General features: G+C 45.4%; 1 protein-coding gene across 6 annotated transcripts in view; it reads left to right on the top strand.

Moving 5' to 3' along the window:
• The window catches only part of LOC144474292 (uncharacterized), an 85,257-nt gene that overhangs the window by 54,655 nt on the left and 13,001 nt on the right, over positions 1-17,601 (top strand). For 3 of the 6 annotated variants that reach the window (XM_078189012.1, XM_078189008.1, XM_078189013.1), the window contains exons 3-7: positions 12,290-13,170; positions 14,455-15,104; positions 15,876-16,056; positions 16,142-16,433; positions 16,826-17,566. In XM_078189012.1, the coding sequence (XP_078045138.1) occupies positions 12,290-13,170; positions 14,455-15,104; positions 15,876-16,056; positions 16,142-16,433; positions 16,826-17,566 (2,745 nt within the window). The remainder of the gene's footprint in view (positions 1-12,289; positions 13,171-14,454; positions 15,105-15,875; positions 16,057-16,141; positions 16,434-16,825; positions 17,567-17,601) is intronic. The other 3 variants (XM_078189009.1, XM_078189010.1, XM_078189011.1) reach the window with 3 other exon arrangements.

A 17,601-nucleotide genomic window follows, 5' to 3' on the forward strand; every position in this document is an offset into this window, starting at 1 on the left:
GAGTGTATTTCAGTAAAATTTAAACGTATCGACGATTTTGCAACAATTCAAGAAGCCGTATGGATTTATATTGAGCTATGTCAGTTACCGCTGGAAGGACATAGCGTTTCAGAAACAGCGATCCGACGACAGCGGGCCTACGTCGCGGAAGTCGTATTTTCTTGTTTATTTTTTAACAGAGCCATGTTGATCGTGCACATGTACAATACAATTATACCGATGTCGACGACCACGGACTGCGTAGTCTTCGCATGAAATCGGATTCGTGGAAGTAAACAGGCCGATAATCGATCGAGGGAGCTCGGTTATCGCCACCGACATTCGAGCACATTAACGTTCCAATCATAATCCATGCTCTCCTGCCGTGCTACTTTTCGGACGTCAAAAACGTTTCTGCCACGCACTCGTTTTGCCGTGCCACGTGATAGGCGTCTGCATTCATACATACGTATGTATGTACGCGTATTTGTTCATGTACTAAACATATATGCATATGTGCTGCACATATATCGGCTGGTTGCTGGTCCGGCTATTCCGGTCTCCGTACGTGTTCGCCACGAATCACCTTAGGGCCGCCATACACGCTCATTCTTGCCGTTGGTTATGCCACACAGCCACACATTCGATACCAGACCGAGCCTGTGTGCGCGTGCACTCGAATCGGCCAACTTGCAAGAAAGCAACCGCCTCCGATACCGACCATACTTTGTAGGCTTCTGGAACGGCCAAAAATAATAGATCCGTATTATTTTAGTCGCGGCAAGTAGGGTTTAGATGGTTGTACCACTCTACAGACCCCGAGAAAGTACCGAATAGGAGAGGCTCGGGAAGGAAATTTATTTACAACTTCAGTCGCAGTCCGTTCACTGTATATATAGTCGTTTATTCAGCTTGCGTTTCAACCAGAACTCTAACTATTCCCTAGATAACGCGATTTAACACTAAACCTAGCTAATCGGTCAAAATGATCGATCGCATGTTTTGTATTTTAAAATTGCTGAAATTATAAAGACTCTTCCATAGGAAATGATTTAATGAATTTCGTAACCGTAGCATGTGTTGTACTAGAAGTTGTGGATATACACATTCGTCGCTTTTAATGCTCGGTAAATCTCCTTGAGTGACCATAATTCAAAACAGTGTCTCCGTACCTACCGTATCCGTCTACACAATCGTAACCCATTTTTTTTCAATAGACAGTGGATTTTTATGCAACATTTGCTGCACTAATTGCGAGGTACACGAGCTACACAGGTTATTTGCATCTCGTTAATGATGATAATAGATTGAAATCAATACAACGGTATTATTAAATTCTGCAAATGTCTTTTACCACTTGACATTCGATGTACTTGCTCTCCTCATAAATGTATAAAATCTATGAACGTATTTCCGAAAGAAATGTAAAATCTTGCAAAAACGTTCCAAACATGCTCCCGTTTCTTTAAACGTCACTAATTCCTGTCTCGCGCTATAAATGCACGGAGATTAGACAAGGTGGTACGGAGATTCTCGCGTTGGACTTCGGAAGAAGTCTCGGACAGTTTCAGATAAACCGTATCGTCTTGCGAAACGAAGAGGGTTCGCGGCGGCTCCGCGGTCTTCGACTTCCTGTTCGCAGCGAACGAACGATCCAAGCAGACCCGGGTGAAATAAAGACGATGTTCTGACACTGCTGTTCGCATACCTTACTCGCGTTTGCGACAGCGCCGCGTTTCCACGAAAAGTCAGGTGACCGTGACGACGTGGTCATTCGCAATGTTGCCATGTCTGTAGCGCGGCTGCGCGCCGTTGGATATCAGCAGCGTCAGCGTGGAGGAAGAGCAGTTTTAACCGGCAGTGGCGTACCTAGTAAATTCTCGATCCTTGCCCTTGGTAGGAAGCATTTACAAATGCTCGCACTGCTACGAGACTTGTTTTCTAAAGGGGTTTCTTCTTTTAACACTTTGCCCTCCGACGTCGCCGACACAGCGACACTAAACTAACGAACTACTATTTTATTTCAGTTTGTTTCAATAGAGCCAGACTATCTTTAGTTTGCGTAGAGATCCGCAGTCTAGTTATTATAATGGTGGGTATATCAGATGAAGTTTCAAAGTGCAAAGGGTTAACGTTCTCGTAACGTTAGAAACAACGTAACACGATTCTTGTTACTAAACCTACCAAGTTCTAAAAGCGTGCATCGCTTTATGAGAATGTGTTTGTGCAGATTTCTCATCAGTTCTATCGCGACGTATGCTTTGGTACAGAGATTTATTCAATCGTTTCTTGCGAAAATTTATAATTTGAACAATTTGAACAGGAACAAAGCGTAAGTCATATCGATTTGCATTGTGCGCATAATGTGATATTTTTTCGACGTCACCGTTGCTTTATCTTTCGCCGTTAGTGCATACAATCCGCATGCTAAATGAATTCACAAAAATGCTCCGGACCAACGAGAAAACCGCGCTGTTCGCAGCATTTATCGGAGCCATGCGAACTAATCGCGACAGTCATCGAACAAATAGGCGCGCGTCTGGCCGGTGATGACATCATTGTTTGCGCCTCTCGAATTGATAGCAAGGCTCATGATTTGCATGCGAATCATCGGGGCACGGGTTCTCGATACATCTGTCGCCGATAGCCGAACGTATTTTCGTCTCTTTCTTGCCGCTCTCATTAAGGGAGTCGAGGACTTCGTTATCGGACTGTACCGCGGTTCTAGCATGTCGTTCCAATTAAACGGTCACTTTCCCTGCGAAACGGTAACGCGTGTCCATTAGCAGGCGAACCAGGCGCGAGGCTTCGAACGAAATTTACAGTGCCACTCCGGGGACCAACCGCTATCGGAGGAGCGTACAAGCGCCGATACGCGACCATGAAAATATCTTATCGGTAGCCGGGACGCGGACGCGGCCGGCGGTTTATAGCGAACTTAAACATGGAATTCTAGGAAATTGTATACGTCGCCAGTCATAACAAAGGCATCGTCGTATTGCTCTCGCGGAGGGTGAGCAGCACCTTCAAGGATGCATGCGCCAGACGGAGAGTAAACGACACGCGGATTTATGGCACCCGGCTACGAAGTGTCTTTTGAACGGTGTAAAGTGTCGAAGACGCGCGACTGGTCTCCGTCTGTTCTCGAACGGCTTGATAACACGGTCAATGTATTTTCTTCGTAACTGCTTCACTAATTGTTAATTCCTCTGAACGAAATTTTGCGTCTTCGTTTTCTGAGTGAAATGACACCAAACACGATACAATCGCCATTGCAATTAGCTATGCGCCGAGCGATTTAAGTATCGGACGCGAAAGAGCTTTAAAACCGAAAATTAAACTCTCTTACTTTTTGTTTTATATGAATCGGACCTTTACCGTCGCATTCGTCTTGTTTCTCAGTATAAAATGGCACCAAACGCGTCGCAATTAAATTACTTCGTATAATTAGTTCGAGGTCGGAAACTTGCAGCTCTTGTTACTGAAGCAAAAATTGATCGTTGTCGTAAACGGCACCGAATGCGATACAATTAAATAACCCGTGTAATGAATCGACGTCTGAAATTCTGCTCGTTTCTTACTAACGTTGAAATGACCGTAATCATATCGTGTTCCATGCCAATTTAAAAAGAAAAAAAACGCGACGCACACGATGGTAAAAATTCGATTTATAAAAGATCGAAAATAAGAAAGCTTAATTTATGGTTTGACACGGAGCATTAAAAGTGACTTGTCTCATTCTATAAGAATGACGAAACTGAATTTATTTAGAGATTTCGCTAATTTTATTTCATCGTATGCTGAAATTAAGAAGTCTGATCAATTATGTAATACGAAGGGTTCTTCAAAAAGTCTCAATCTTGATATAAAATGTGTGAAACTGGTCAAAACGACTCTCATTTGACCGGTTTAATATTAAAGGCCGTGTACGACGTGTCCTTCAATTCTGGATTTGTAAAAAATACTGAACAGAAAATAATAATAAAAATCACGCTGTTGTGACTCTTAATTAAAAACCAATGCAGTTATTTACAGCTAAGTGATAACATTTAGATTTCATTAAAAAATAAGAAGACGTTAATTATGAAACGTATGGCTGGCGTATCAAACACCTTCCGCGATCGTTCAAAGGCTAATATTCGCCTGGAATTTAACGAGTCCTCCTACTTAATCCATATTAATATAAATTTTTGATTTGTACTATATTATTAGTATGCAGCATCAATGTGAATGCTGCTAATAATCTAGTAGAATAATAAAACAAGCATCCAGTAGCATAATAAAACGAAAAAGAGTCTAATTCCTCTTTAAGTTTGGAACACCAGAATCGAAGGTAGCGAGTACCTCTGCCATAACTGTCACTCGGCAGACCCGTAATTAGAGCAGTTACGGAGAGGACACTGCACCGTGTCCGTGTTCTTTGGATCATTATACACGACACGCGTCCCTTAATCTCGACGTCGGGATTATCTTGTCTGATAGCGAAGGTGCCATCAATAATTCCCCAATCGTCCTGCACTTTTAGCGCGGCGTCTCGAGCTGTGCGGAAAATTGCATCGCAAATGTTAGTTAACACTTTGGCTATTAAAAGCTATATGCCGATAAGCCTCTCGGCGGCTGTTCCATCGAATCATACGCAGTGGCCGAGAAATGGTCGACGGTCTCCGCGTTGGACGTATCCCGGAGATGCGTTCAGCCGCATCCGTGTCGAGATATCGAGTCGCGATCGGTCGCGTGACTGATACCGCCTATCGCTTTGTCCTTCGCACGCGAAACGATGACTCTGCGCGCTCGTTTCTGCACATGTTTTTTTTCCGGATCGTCCTCGTGTTTTCTACGTGCTGGCCGACAGATAGAGAGAGCCAACGGCTCGTCGTATCTCCGTATGTTCGCGATTCCCCTGCACGCAGGACTTATTCACTTGTTTACAAGTTTCGTCGAACGGCGTTACTATCTGAACGAACGCGCGACAGATCGCGCGATAATTAACCGATTGTCAACGTATCCCCTTATCTACCGAATTTCGTAAACACCGCGGTCTTATCTAGCGACATGAGTTATGCGCGTGCAATGTGGGGGGTTCCTGTAGCATTTGGGCTATTTCTGCAGCTCGTACCCGAATGCGACACGCGCGATACAATGAAATCGGGGAAGGCGCCACAAAACATGCGAATGTATAGGGTCTTGCGTCCGATTTAACTTAACTTCTGACAAGAAGTTAACCTATTTATTATCTTTGACTTATCATTATTTATTTATTTAACGAGAGAAATGTTGGCATCTATAACAGATCTTGAAAATTGGCTTGACAAGCAACTTAATAATAGATTTTAAGTAACACATCTCCGCAAGCCTCGTTACCACTGCTCCAAACAATTTAATCAATCTAGTCCGGTTTAACGGAAGTTTACCGCGTTTTAGAAGGGTGTTCACGACCACGTGTTAACAGGGCATTCTCTCCCTCTATCTCGACATTATATAATTTTATCGCCGCGGCAGACGCGCTCGATAAGCTCGCCGCGGCAGCGAAACACAGGCAGAGGTGCGGAAAATAGGGACGCGTCTCGATCGCGGGTTCGATCGGGCGCACGAGCCGCGGCTAGGTGCAAAAGAGTAGCGTGTTCCCGTGTCGGTGAGAGCGCAGGTGCGCTTACATGCACGGCGTCGTGGGATTCAATGAGGTACGGGAGCGTGTGCCCGCGCGGCGAGAGGGCAACGGCACTTGCTGCTATAGGACGTCGTAGGAGTCGGTGACAAAGAGTGCACCGTGCACTTGCACACGGCGTCGAGACTCGTCTGCGAGCTCGCGAACGCTGCATGCAGCTAGGCTGCATCCAAAAGAGTGCTGGTAATCGCGTTCACGGACCCCATGGGAGTTTGCCGCTGCCAGACAGCCATTTCGATTTTTAGATAAATATTGCGGCGGTTCGACAATAAGTTTACGGACAAGCTCGAAACAAAATTGTATGAAACTGGCGCAGGAATTAAACTCTTGGCTGTTTTTTACGTTATAACGCAAAGTGTTGCCTTCCCTTCGTGCAGACTTTATTTGTCGAGTATGGCTGGTTGGTTAATTCAACGGGAGATGCACTCTATATTGTAACACAATTGTAATGATACACTTTAATTGCAACGCAAAATATATGTATTTGGAATATTGAACACAACATGGCTCTAGAATATTTGAACTGTATTATTTTTATATTAAAGTACAGTGCTTTAAAATGCGAGGAAAATTCTAAATAGATTTTAAAACCTTTATTAAACCTCTTTCAAAAATCGTAACAGAAACAAAATCGTTTCAGGAACGCGAGCAGTCTTCTTTATTTTACTTGTCAATAAAACACATTATAATTACTGTAACTTACATACTATTCAACTCTTTAAAAGCAACTAACGTGTGCTGTGTCATAAGAATGATACAATTGAATTTATTTAGACATCTCATTACTTTTATTATAAATTAGTGCTTAAATTAACCTCCAACGTCGGCACCATGCATGGAATCCTAGTCGCGTATAAAATAATTTATTATAATTATAGTATATTATAATGTATAACTTTTTATTATTGTATTTATATGATAATAGGGTTATGCTAATTTTTTATTGTCGCATTTATATGGTAATAAGGTTAAATTAATTCTTTTTTATTCCATGTAATGTTTAGGTTAACTTTTTGTTATTGCATTTACATAATCATGAGATTACGATAATTTTATCAAATTAATGTCATAATTTGAATATCATTAAGATTGTAAAGTTGGTATCGTATGAATGCATAAAAAATACAGGTTCAGGCATTTCGTACGTCGTCGAGGGGTTGAGAAACTTATTCAATCATTTCCTGACTGAATTCATAATTCATAATTCGCCATCTTCGAACAACTTTAGAAAGAGGAACACGAAACTGGTTATTTTGAGCGGCTATGCAGATTTAGTGTTAAACGCGTTGCTATGAAAGTTTGTTCGGGGGATTGTGATTTCCAATTATTGTGGTTTTTGGTTAAACATTGCCGCGCTCGACGGTAAATTTGCAGGCGAATTCGAAGCAGAATAGAACGACTGTAATCGGTACAACGACGCATCTTTGGTACGAGCAATCGCATCTTTTCTCTTGGAGAGACGCGATTGCTGGAAGAAATGTCGAGTCCGCATAAAGATGCCCGGTCCACTCGCCACGTAACTATAAAAGTCTCTCGGACGTCATTCTACGGGAAGACCAGAGCTCAGCAACATCAAACAAACGTTATCCGCAAGAAACGGTCGTCGCGGCGCGAGATACCGGGTTTCATCAGGTTGTCTGTTACACGTAATCTTACGTTTTAAAACCGTCTGAAGCGTGAGATTAAATCGCCGTAATCCGAGGAGGGAAAGAACGCTGTTTTTCTTTGATTTTTATCAGGTTTACGCAATCGGCGCCCGATAAAAGTATATACGCGCGCGCACCGGCCGCCGCGGCGGTGCGTTATCCAACAATAACGACTCCGGCAGCGATTCTTTTCGTTCGTATTATCTCGAGCGCGGGGATTCGAATGTGTGCAGTCGCGCAGCAGGAAGTCGTCGGGCGCGTAGATTAAATCGGCGAAAAGAAAGCGAGGCTTGCGTGGATGGAAATGATAAAAATAAGCGGACAAGCCATTAGCGTCGCAGCGCGCTAATCAGCGGAGGACGCTGCGCCGTTGCGATGGATGCACTCGCGGAATTTGCGCGCGTCCCTGCAACTGCAACTGCGTTCTACCATTCGTTTTGTTTGTTCCTGCCAATGGATTCAGACTACGGAATGGGCAGCTTAGAAAATAAACATTTTACGAACGTTGACTTTTTTTCACTGGAAACACGTTTCGAGCGTGCATAATTAAGTTGTTAACGTCCACCTGGCATAGGCCCCGGTCTTATATCCATTTTTCCTCCTTCTAGCTTGTGCTAGAGTTATTTTACCATCTTATACAATATCGTTCTCTGTCGTTTTCTTTCCCTCCCCGTGTATATGTAAATTAGTAGGGACATTTATAAAGTTAAGAAATATCAATGCTGTCTTTTAATCTATTAGGGTTATTAAACAAAGAACGAATATGCTATTTAAATTATATTTGTTGTAATTAAGGCTCACAGTTCTTAATTTGCCTAAAAATCTGCAGTCTAGTTGTATCTGTGTGTATAGTATCTGAAGTGCTATGCCCGTTAATTACTAATGTGAAATCAGGTGCGTCTATTAAAATATGAATTGTCGGTACGTTTACCGGTATTTTCATCATATTTTTACCATAATATTCAAAGACTTTTCAAGTACAGATCTAGAACCAGCATGATCTTACCACCGATATTATGGCAGCAAATACCGAAACTTGTATGGAGTACCACAACTGCTGTAATGCCGAAGCCGAAATAATTACTGGCATGTTTATGGTAACTGGATTGCGGATTTTATGTCTTTATGATAAAAAGCAGAGATCTTGAAATTAATTTATCGAATTTATCTTAATTCTCATTAATCGAATAATTGTGTATAAAATAATTCTTTCGTTTCCGATCGTACCGGTTTTTTAACTTGCCGAATATGCCTGTACTTAAACGTGTATCGAGAATCGTCGACGAGAAGGATCAACGAACTCGTTCTAGAAATCGTTTGACCATTGTTTCGCATACGTCGAGCGTTTCTCCAGATTCGTTCGCATTCCGCGACACTAATTTCTCAAGCGATTTCGCGTGTTTCGACCCGAATCTCGCCGGGTTTCATCACCGATGGTCGTTATCGTATTGGCCGACGGCGTTTCGCAAGCGATTCGCCGATATTCGCACGGCTTTCGGTTCGCCGTCAAGGTGGACCAGCTGTTTATTTGTATACAAATCGTTTCTTTCGAACGGGGCGGATCGAACGATCACCGCGCACAGAATCACGGTAGCAACTTTTCCCAAAGTCGGCCAAAATTCAGAAGTTTGTAGAATTTCTGTGCAAATCTGCGTCGGCGTAAGCATTGCTTTTAACATTATTAAGTTGCATTATTAAGTATGCAATATCTACAAGTATATCTATTTATAAATATATCTATTCATAATTATAGACATCTATAATCAATCTAAATTATCTAAATTATATCTAATTAAGTTACATCTAATCTCTCTAAATCATCTAAATTATATATATATCTATAATTATATCTATTTAAAATGATATCCATCTATAATTATATAATATAACCAATAATACTTGGCTATAAGTACATAAATTGGAATATAAAGTTTAATTAGAATTTATGCGAACGTAATAATTTCCCAGATAAAATCAGTCCAATTTTGTTTATTATGCATTCGATTACTTGAATGAACTGTATTGAATTTCGTTGTGGATTGCAAGTGTGTCTTCGGTTACTTTCATGCCTAAACTTTCATAACAGATGAATTAAACATTGTTTCAATTTCGAATGGCATTCGTATTTAATATGAACAGTTGTCGACTCGTTGTTATAACGTAATTACCTTAAATGAAATTACTATTGAAAATATCAAACTACATTCGTTGTTCTGAAATGTTCTTGCTGCTGTATACTATTATTACAATATTCTGGTATCTGGTACTCATTTTTACAATGCCCTGTTATCTAATTATCGTATTGTATAGATACATTTCTGACTTGGTGGAGAATTTGCACTAAATGTATCACATAACGGAATGTTTCGTTACCGTGATATTACAAAAATGAAGATAGGGTAGTATCTTCGAAAATTACATTTCGGCCAACTATTCGCGAACGGCCGGCCACCGTGGGAGGCCGCGGCACGTCGTCGCAAGGTCCGCGATCGGCATTTCGACGCGTCGTGGATTCCTCCGATAAAGAACGGACCGTTTTCTTGCATAACGAGCGTAAAATATTACCGAACCGGCGTTCCTCTTTCCCCGAACGGCCGTAAACTAGCAGGAATATTATTTCGTAGGTAACATTATCCGAAGTCCCCGGGTAAATTGTATCCGCGCGAAACACGATTATGCAAATGGCGGCCCCGCGGCACGGAACGACGAGAGGTGTGTCCGGCAACGGACAAAGCCTTGATCCGAGTTAAAAAGAAAAGGGCGGTCGCGTCTGGTTAACGGAAAATTTCTCCGGTCGGGCACACACGATCGACGCTTGGCCGCATGGCAACGCGTCCCGTTTTCTTCTCCTGCCGGCCGAACGAGATCGTTCGAGAAACGAGAAACACGAGAAACGGCCGCGCGTAATCCAGCCTTTAAAGAAATTCAGGTCGGAGTTTCACGGGAAGGTGAGAGATAAGCGACCGGTGACCGTATGGTAACGGAATGAACGGGAGGAGGCGTTCGGTGAAAGGCTGCCGCGATGCCTCCGCGGGATTACGCTCTCGCGTGCATGTCGTTACCAGCACGCCCGTGGACACCCGTATGCACGAGCGTGCACCAACGTGCGCACCTTTCCGCACGATGCATCGCGATCAACAGCCGCGCGGTCTCGAACTTCGGGCCGATCGAGGCGCAGCCGAACGGTGAACCGATGGGAAAAATCCTGTCCTGGGAATTCGCGGATTTTATCCCCTTAGCGGCGCGTTTGTCGGGAGACGTTCTTCGTTTACTCGAGCCTCCGACGACCACGATGTTCCCCGGACGAGGTACTTACGAATCGATAACTAGTCGCATGCTTTCGTTCGAATTTTCCGTATTTAACGTGTTCACCGCCCAAGCCTTACCGTTTAACCCGCAAATGTCGCTTCGATAATAATCATTAATATTTTCTTGCGACAAACAATATAATATTAGTATGTTCTTTCACGATCTCCAAATTAATTTATATAGACAAATATAATTCTCTTTAAGTTCTACATCGCCATTCACTGGCAATTGACATGTGAAATGGTTTTTGCATTTTCATATATTTTGTCTTCTCTTGAAAGATGTAATCTTCGTGTTTAATACTTATAATATCCATTAAGTTACATTTAATATATAAACATATAACTAACTCGGCGCTTTCTTACATGTATATAGAGAAGCAGATAAATCTCTTAGAGATTTCAATGCTTCGAATAAAAGTAAAAACGTGATCATATAGCACAAACACTTTTCAATACCCACCGAAAACAGCAACGTTTGAGACCGGTCATTTTGACTGGTAGTTTAATGTAAATGGCCTCGACGCAGTAGAACAGTAACGAAACTCTCAAATTCTACCGACGTATCCATCGCTTCGTATTTCGCCTAACAAATTTTTTATAAATGCATAAAATCCTCAGTCTAATAATAGCATTTACAAAAATGCGTTTGGCCAACGAAGGAAACGCTTTACACGTAGAATTCATCGAAGCCATGCGAAGCAATCATAAACAGTCATCGACCGTTGTATCTCCGTGTGTACACCCGCTAGATTCAATACGTGTACAATACTGATCCAAAGTTGACATCGGAAAGTGCGCGATTGGCTAATAAGTATCGCGCGGCATATAATATTCGCCACTCTGTCGCCGCCAGTAAGCCTCGAAGGAATAATTGATGACCGGATCGTGGACGCGAAGGTTCCGATTCAAAATTCATTAGTCCTTATACCGTTTCTCTATGTAATTGTCAGCTTGAAATATAGCCGCGGGACTATACAGGCAGTCCTTGGCCGGCAAAGGAAGACGCCACGCCGGATGATTCATTATGGAACGGTATCAAAACGGTAGCGTTCCGTCGCGCGAGAACGCAAAACGGTTAATGCTGATCGATTTTGATGATTCCGATACCAGACCGCGTTTGGCGAGCTTAAGAAAGATTGAGAACGCGTGCTGGCGACGGCACAGGCGAACATCGAGCGCTAACATCGAAATTCCGGCGAATCTGGTAATTTGATTAGCTCGAATCCCGAATCTGCACGATCGATTATGTTGCCTCGTTACTCGACTACTCACAGATATCTAACTTGCAAACTTATAACAATGACAAATGTTTTGGTGGGCCGGATCGAAGTAATCGGTGGTTTTTTAAGCACAACTTCTCTTAATCATTTAAGATATCGATTTGGTATGCTAAGTATAAGAAAACACAGAAAACAGAGCACAAAGAACGGGGGTTAAAAAAAAAAATGAAATTTACAGTATCTGATAAGATTAAAAACACAAATGCAGAAAGAAACAAAACTAACGGTAACTTACCTAAAAATCGTGGTCTTAATGAACTTGGAATATATCGGTATGAAAGTACGAATTGGTCGAAATCATTTCTGTCACAGGTGCGGGTGTCGAGTAACTATTTCATTGAGGAAGGATATATAAGAGTTTAAGCAAGTTATTTTGCGAAACGTTAACTCGATTCCCGTGTGTTTCAGAAGTTCGGAGGATCATGGATCGAGCGGGGTTAGTGGGGGAGGAGTCAGCGGAGTCGGAGGAGGCGGCGGCGTCGGTTCCGGCATCGTCAGCGGCGGCGTTGGCAGCGGAGGAGGCGGTGGCAGCAGCGGCGGTGTCGGAGGCGGCGGCGGCGGAGGTTCCGTCGTCGGAGGCAGCGCCGTCGGAAGCGGAATCGGAATCGCAATTGGAATCGGCGGTGGCGGCTGTAGCAGCGGTGGCGGCGGCGGCAGTGTCAGCGGCGGTGGCGGTGGCGGTGGCGGCATTAACGACAGAGAGAGGGACAGAGAGCGGGAGAGGGAGAGAGACAGAGATCGAGACAGAGACCGAGAGAGGGATCGGGACCGGGACCGTGACAGAGACAGGGAGAGAGAGAGGGACCGGGAGAGGGAGAGGGAGAGGGAGAGGGACCGCGAGAGGGAACGAGAGCGAGACCGTGACCGAGAGAGAGGAGGCGAGGGCTTCGAGTCACGCGGCTCGCACGGCAGTTTCTACACCAGCGAGAGAAGTAGCCGAGGGGTCGGATCCGGGGGTGGTGTCGGTGGTGTCGGCGGCGGCGGCGGTGGCGTCGTCGTTGGCGGCCATCCGGCGGATCCTTCTGCCGGTGATCCTGGCGGCTACATACCCCGCGGCCGTCCACCTCCTGCCAGCTCTTACCACGTGACATCGACCAGGGCGAGGGATCGGCTTTACTCGAGAACCGGCCCGTATGCCTCCGGGCCGCCGCCCCCGCCCCACTTAGATCGTCATCGCGGTGGCCTGCCGCCGTCCTCCTGGTCGGCGTACGAGTCGACGACCTCGAGATACGGGAACGCACCGCCACCACCCTCGCCTGCCAACAACGACGCCTACCAGGACGAGCCAGGTAATTGCCCTTATACGTGCCATGCTATGCTGTGCCGCGGTACACTGTGCCGAGCTCCTTCTCCTACAGCACCACCAGCTTCAACTCCGCTCCTTTCTTCTTCAAGCTTTTCGCTTCCAGCAAGACCACGCGTCCTCCCCGTGTCTTTGCGTCTGCGTCCGCGTCCGCGTCTGCGTTCGCGTCTGCGTCAAGTAACCGTGTGTTGTTTCCGCAGGTGGACACATACATGTATCTCCGACTACGTGGCTCCACCGTGTACGTGTGTCCACGCGTCTGCTCCTTTCAGATATAGCCTCTCTCTCCCTCTCGGAGAGAGAGAGAGAGAAAGATCAGTTTCGTGTGCGCGACTCGACTCTATGACTCGTTCGGCGGGGACACGCTGGCGGTCTTTCGTGTGTTGTCTGCCGCCTGCCCGCGGCCAACACGTGGTCATGATCGCGAAGGCTTTCCTACCCGAGCCCCTCACGATTTATGATCGGTTAGATAAGCGCGGCCCGAGTCTCGAGTTTTGCAATCGCGGCTCGCTTTTATCTTGTTTGCCGAGAAGCCTTTCTCCCTTTTATTCCTGCATCCGGACGCTTTTAGGCTCTGCGCACCATCCATGCCACGTCATCGATCATAGATCCAATATTACCGTTTCTTAACGTGTCGACCGCCGAACAATGGCTCCGAAAAATCTGCAAAAGACGACCATGAGCGGAGAACGATTTTAGCTGGTGCAGAAACTGCGGTCGACGCGTTAATTCATGCTTCGGTCTCCTTCCCCTGCATATTCCACGATATAGCGCTGGAAAAAAATACTATAACAGCAACGCCGGTTCATAGACAAGTTGATATGTTATATAACAATGTAGTCAACGTGTTTACCAAACGGCGATGCAGAGGGTGGATTGCTCGAAAACGTGGATAACTTGCAAAAACGGTTGAACTTGTTTCGAAATCTATGGAAATTGTTGTCTCTTTATCAACCCTTCGTTAATAATATGATATCTCCTTTAATAACATTCATGATTTCATTTTGCCCGCTTTTGGCAATTTTAAAGACATTTGTGTTTAAAGCGTCAGCAGGGTTAAAACCATATACTGTACATCTTTGATAACTTTTAATAAATTGAACGAATTTCTGAATTGTGATCAACTTTTTGGGAAAAGGGCGAGACACTGTAAGAAGGTTTGGTCCACGTTTTCGAGGCAACTGATAGAATTGTAGACCCGATAGAATAAGCAACGAGTCACCAATATAGGCGGACTTTATTAACTTTGACAAACTGTGTGCGTGTGTAGATTACATTCGTCGTGTTGTTCCACTAGGCGGCGGTGGAGGCGGCGGCGGCAGCAGCAGCAGCGGTGCGCTACGACAGCACAAAAAACAGCGCAGAAAATCGCGAAGCGGAAGCAGCTCGCCTAGCGGCAGTAGCCGTTCCGGCAGCAGCAGCAGCAGCCGCAGCGGCAGTTCCGCCGGCAGCACTTCCGGGGGCAGTACGTCGCCGGGCAGTTCGCCGCACCGCACCGGAAATGCCGCCGTCACCGAGGACCGCAGGCCGCTCGCGATCTGCGTGCGTAACCTGCCGGCACGCAGCAGCGACACCTCCCTCAAAGACGGCCTCTTCCACGAATACAAAAAGCACGGGAAAGTGACCTGGGTGAAAGTCGTGGGGGCGGCCGGCGACCGGTACGCCCTGGTCTGCTTCAAGAAGCCCGAGGACGTCGAGAAGGCCCTCGAGGTCTCCCACGACAAACTGTTTTTCGGCTGTAAGATCGAGGTCGCCCCCTATCAGGGTTACGATGTCGAGGACAACGAGTTCCGGCCGTACGAGGCCGAGCTCGACGAATACCATCCGAAAGCGACCCGTACCCTCTTCATCGGCAACCTCGAGAAAGACGTCACTGCGTCCGAGCTTAGGAAGCATTTTGAGCCTTTCGGCGAGATAATAGTAAGTTCACCGTCTACGCAGGGATGTACTACCTTACCATTCGGAACCAGGACTAGGGAGTCCTCCTTTCTACGGTCTCGGCAGGTCGTTTGCAAAATTACAAAATTATATTCACTTAAAGTGCAACTTTGATATGTTAAGTGCCGAATATCAACCCCGTAAATGTCCTCAATGTTAAAATCATTTAATTAACACCTTATTTATCGGAAGCTTGTTAATGAAACGGAAATTAAAAAAGTTAAAATTTATCATAGGAGATATTGGTTTAACTGGTTTGTACTTAAAAAATTGTAACAGCCAATTTGTTCAATGTACTACAACGAATATGAATTTCAAAGCCTGGTTAAAGATCAGTGTCACCAATATGTGACCGTCGCGACACTCAACGTGTCAAACTTGCATCAATTCTTACCGATCTTTGATCGCCAGAACCGATGACCAACAGATTTCGAACCTACATTATACATAGCATCTTTTGCCCCACATCGTAAAGCCGATATTTATATTCGAACGTGGCGCGTGTATTGTTAAAAAGGCTCATTCTAATGACTATGTTAATCCTCTCTCGAATGACGCACTCTTGATATTTACAATTAAGATCCGGCTATATCTGCTTTTCGAATAATACGCTGTTGCTAAGAATCGAATTTATGTCGGAAGTAAAAGATGAAATTAGATAGATCTCTTTTCTGTTCTATCTGTATTCGATGAGGATCGATAGCGTCATCCTGGCAGAGATAGAAAGGTAAACATAATTTTTTGATGTTACAGGAAATAGATGTTAAAAAACAGGGCGCGGTAACAAGTTATGCTTTCTGCCAATACTCCGACATTGGCAGCGTCGTCAAAGCCATGCGATCGATGGACGGCGAACACCTGGGCGCTAATCGAATAAAACTTGGATTCGGAAAGTCCATGCCCACGTCCTGCGTTTGGGTTGATGGCATCGGAGGTAAATGGGTCATCATTTGGATCCTTAGAAACTTGTAGTATGGATAATGTTGCATTGCAAAGTCACACTGAACTTTTTCTTGCAGATTGTATGTCGGAAAAGTACCTGAACATGCAGTTCCACCAGTTCGGACCGATATCCCAGGTCGTAGTGGACCGAGAGCGAGGACACGCTTTGGTCTTCTTCGAGCAGATTAGCTGTGCGCAAGCTGCTGTGAAGGAGATGAGGGGCGTAGCGCTTCGTGGTCGACGTCTTCAAGTTGACTTTGCATCGAGGGAGTGCCAAGAGACATTCTACGAGCACTTGGAGCGCCAGGGTATCGCCGGAGAAAAGCCGTGGGACACGAGGCCTTCGCCGGCTACCACCTTCGATGTCGCGTATGTATAATGTGCATCTTAGTAGAACAATCAACTAAGTTCAGAATATTTTAATTGATAGATATGCTAGCCGTCAAGAAATGAACGTGTATATACGTAAGGTGTTCCGTGGATATTCGACCAGTTACTGCAGTTGCAATCAGGAAACTCATTGATGTTATTTTTCTAATTTACATTGTTTGTATTCATCGATATACATTAATGAATCTTGATAATAATGAAACATAATTGAATTACACGATATCAAAGCAAGTTTACAAAGGGTTAATGGTTGTTGTAAAGATCAGCAATCTTGCAGAAATAGGTCGAGCGTCCTACGGGATGTTCCTCGCGTACGCTTACCCGACTCCCACGAATAAGAACGTAAAATATAGTACAATCGTTATTTGAAGGATTCCTTCCAGGCGGGAGCGTAGCAGTTTCGACTCCGGGGTGACGGTCACAAATTCGAGTAGCAGGTTTACCCGCTACGAGACACCCCCGAGATCGAGAACGGCGAGTTACTCCCGCACATCTGGAGGAGGCAGCACGCCGGGCGCGAGTCCAGCGCACCCGACCGCGATGACCCGCAGCAATAGGAGGTCATACCAGGACAACTATTACGACGGGGAATACAGCGAGCCGGCGCCGCGTAGGTTTCGCAGCTACGACGAGTTCAGTCAGGGCAGCGGAGCCAGTCACGACGACTATCAGAGCAGCGTACTCGGTGACGGCAAGCTAAACGACGACGACTGTCCGCCACCATCCCGTCGCCACGCGGTGCAAAGCGTCGTGACCAGCGTGGAGCCACCGGCGCCACCACCACCTTTGCTGCCACCCTCGGACATTCGTCACCTTCAGAAAGAGAGGGTGCACCTGCTCGAGCAGCTCGAGGAGTGTCACAGTAGCGGCGATGAGGTCGGCTTCGCGCCGAAGAAGCGCGTGAAGCTCGACGGAGCGTCGACTACGATACTCTGTGAGGACGACGAACCCGAGATTGCATCGTTGCTCGTTACCTCGCACTCGAGTAGAAAAGGCATGGACATTCGCCGTGTCAGTGACAGCAAGGTCGTTGTGCACCATGGTACAAGGAGAGGTAGCTGCGAGGGCAGAGGGCCGGGTCCTTGTAAACGACGACGCGACGTCACTAGCAGGTGGGTAGAGTTCTTGGTTGCGCAGTGTTCTTGAG

Source organism: Augochlora pura, chromosome 8 (assembly GCF_028453695.1).
Source record: "Augochlora pura isolate Apur16 chromosome 8, APUR_v2.2.1, whole genome shotgun sequence".
Classification (NCBI taxonomy): domain Eukaryota; kingdom Metazoa; phylum Arthropoda; class Insecta; order Hymenoptera; family Halictidae; genus Augochlora; species Augochlora pura.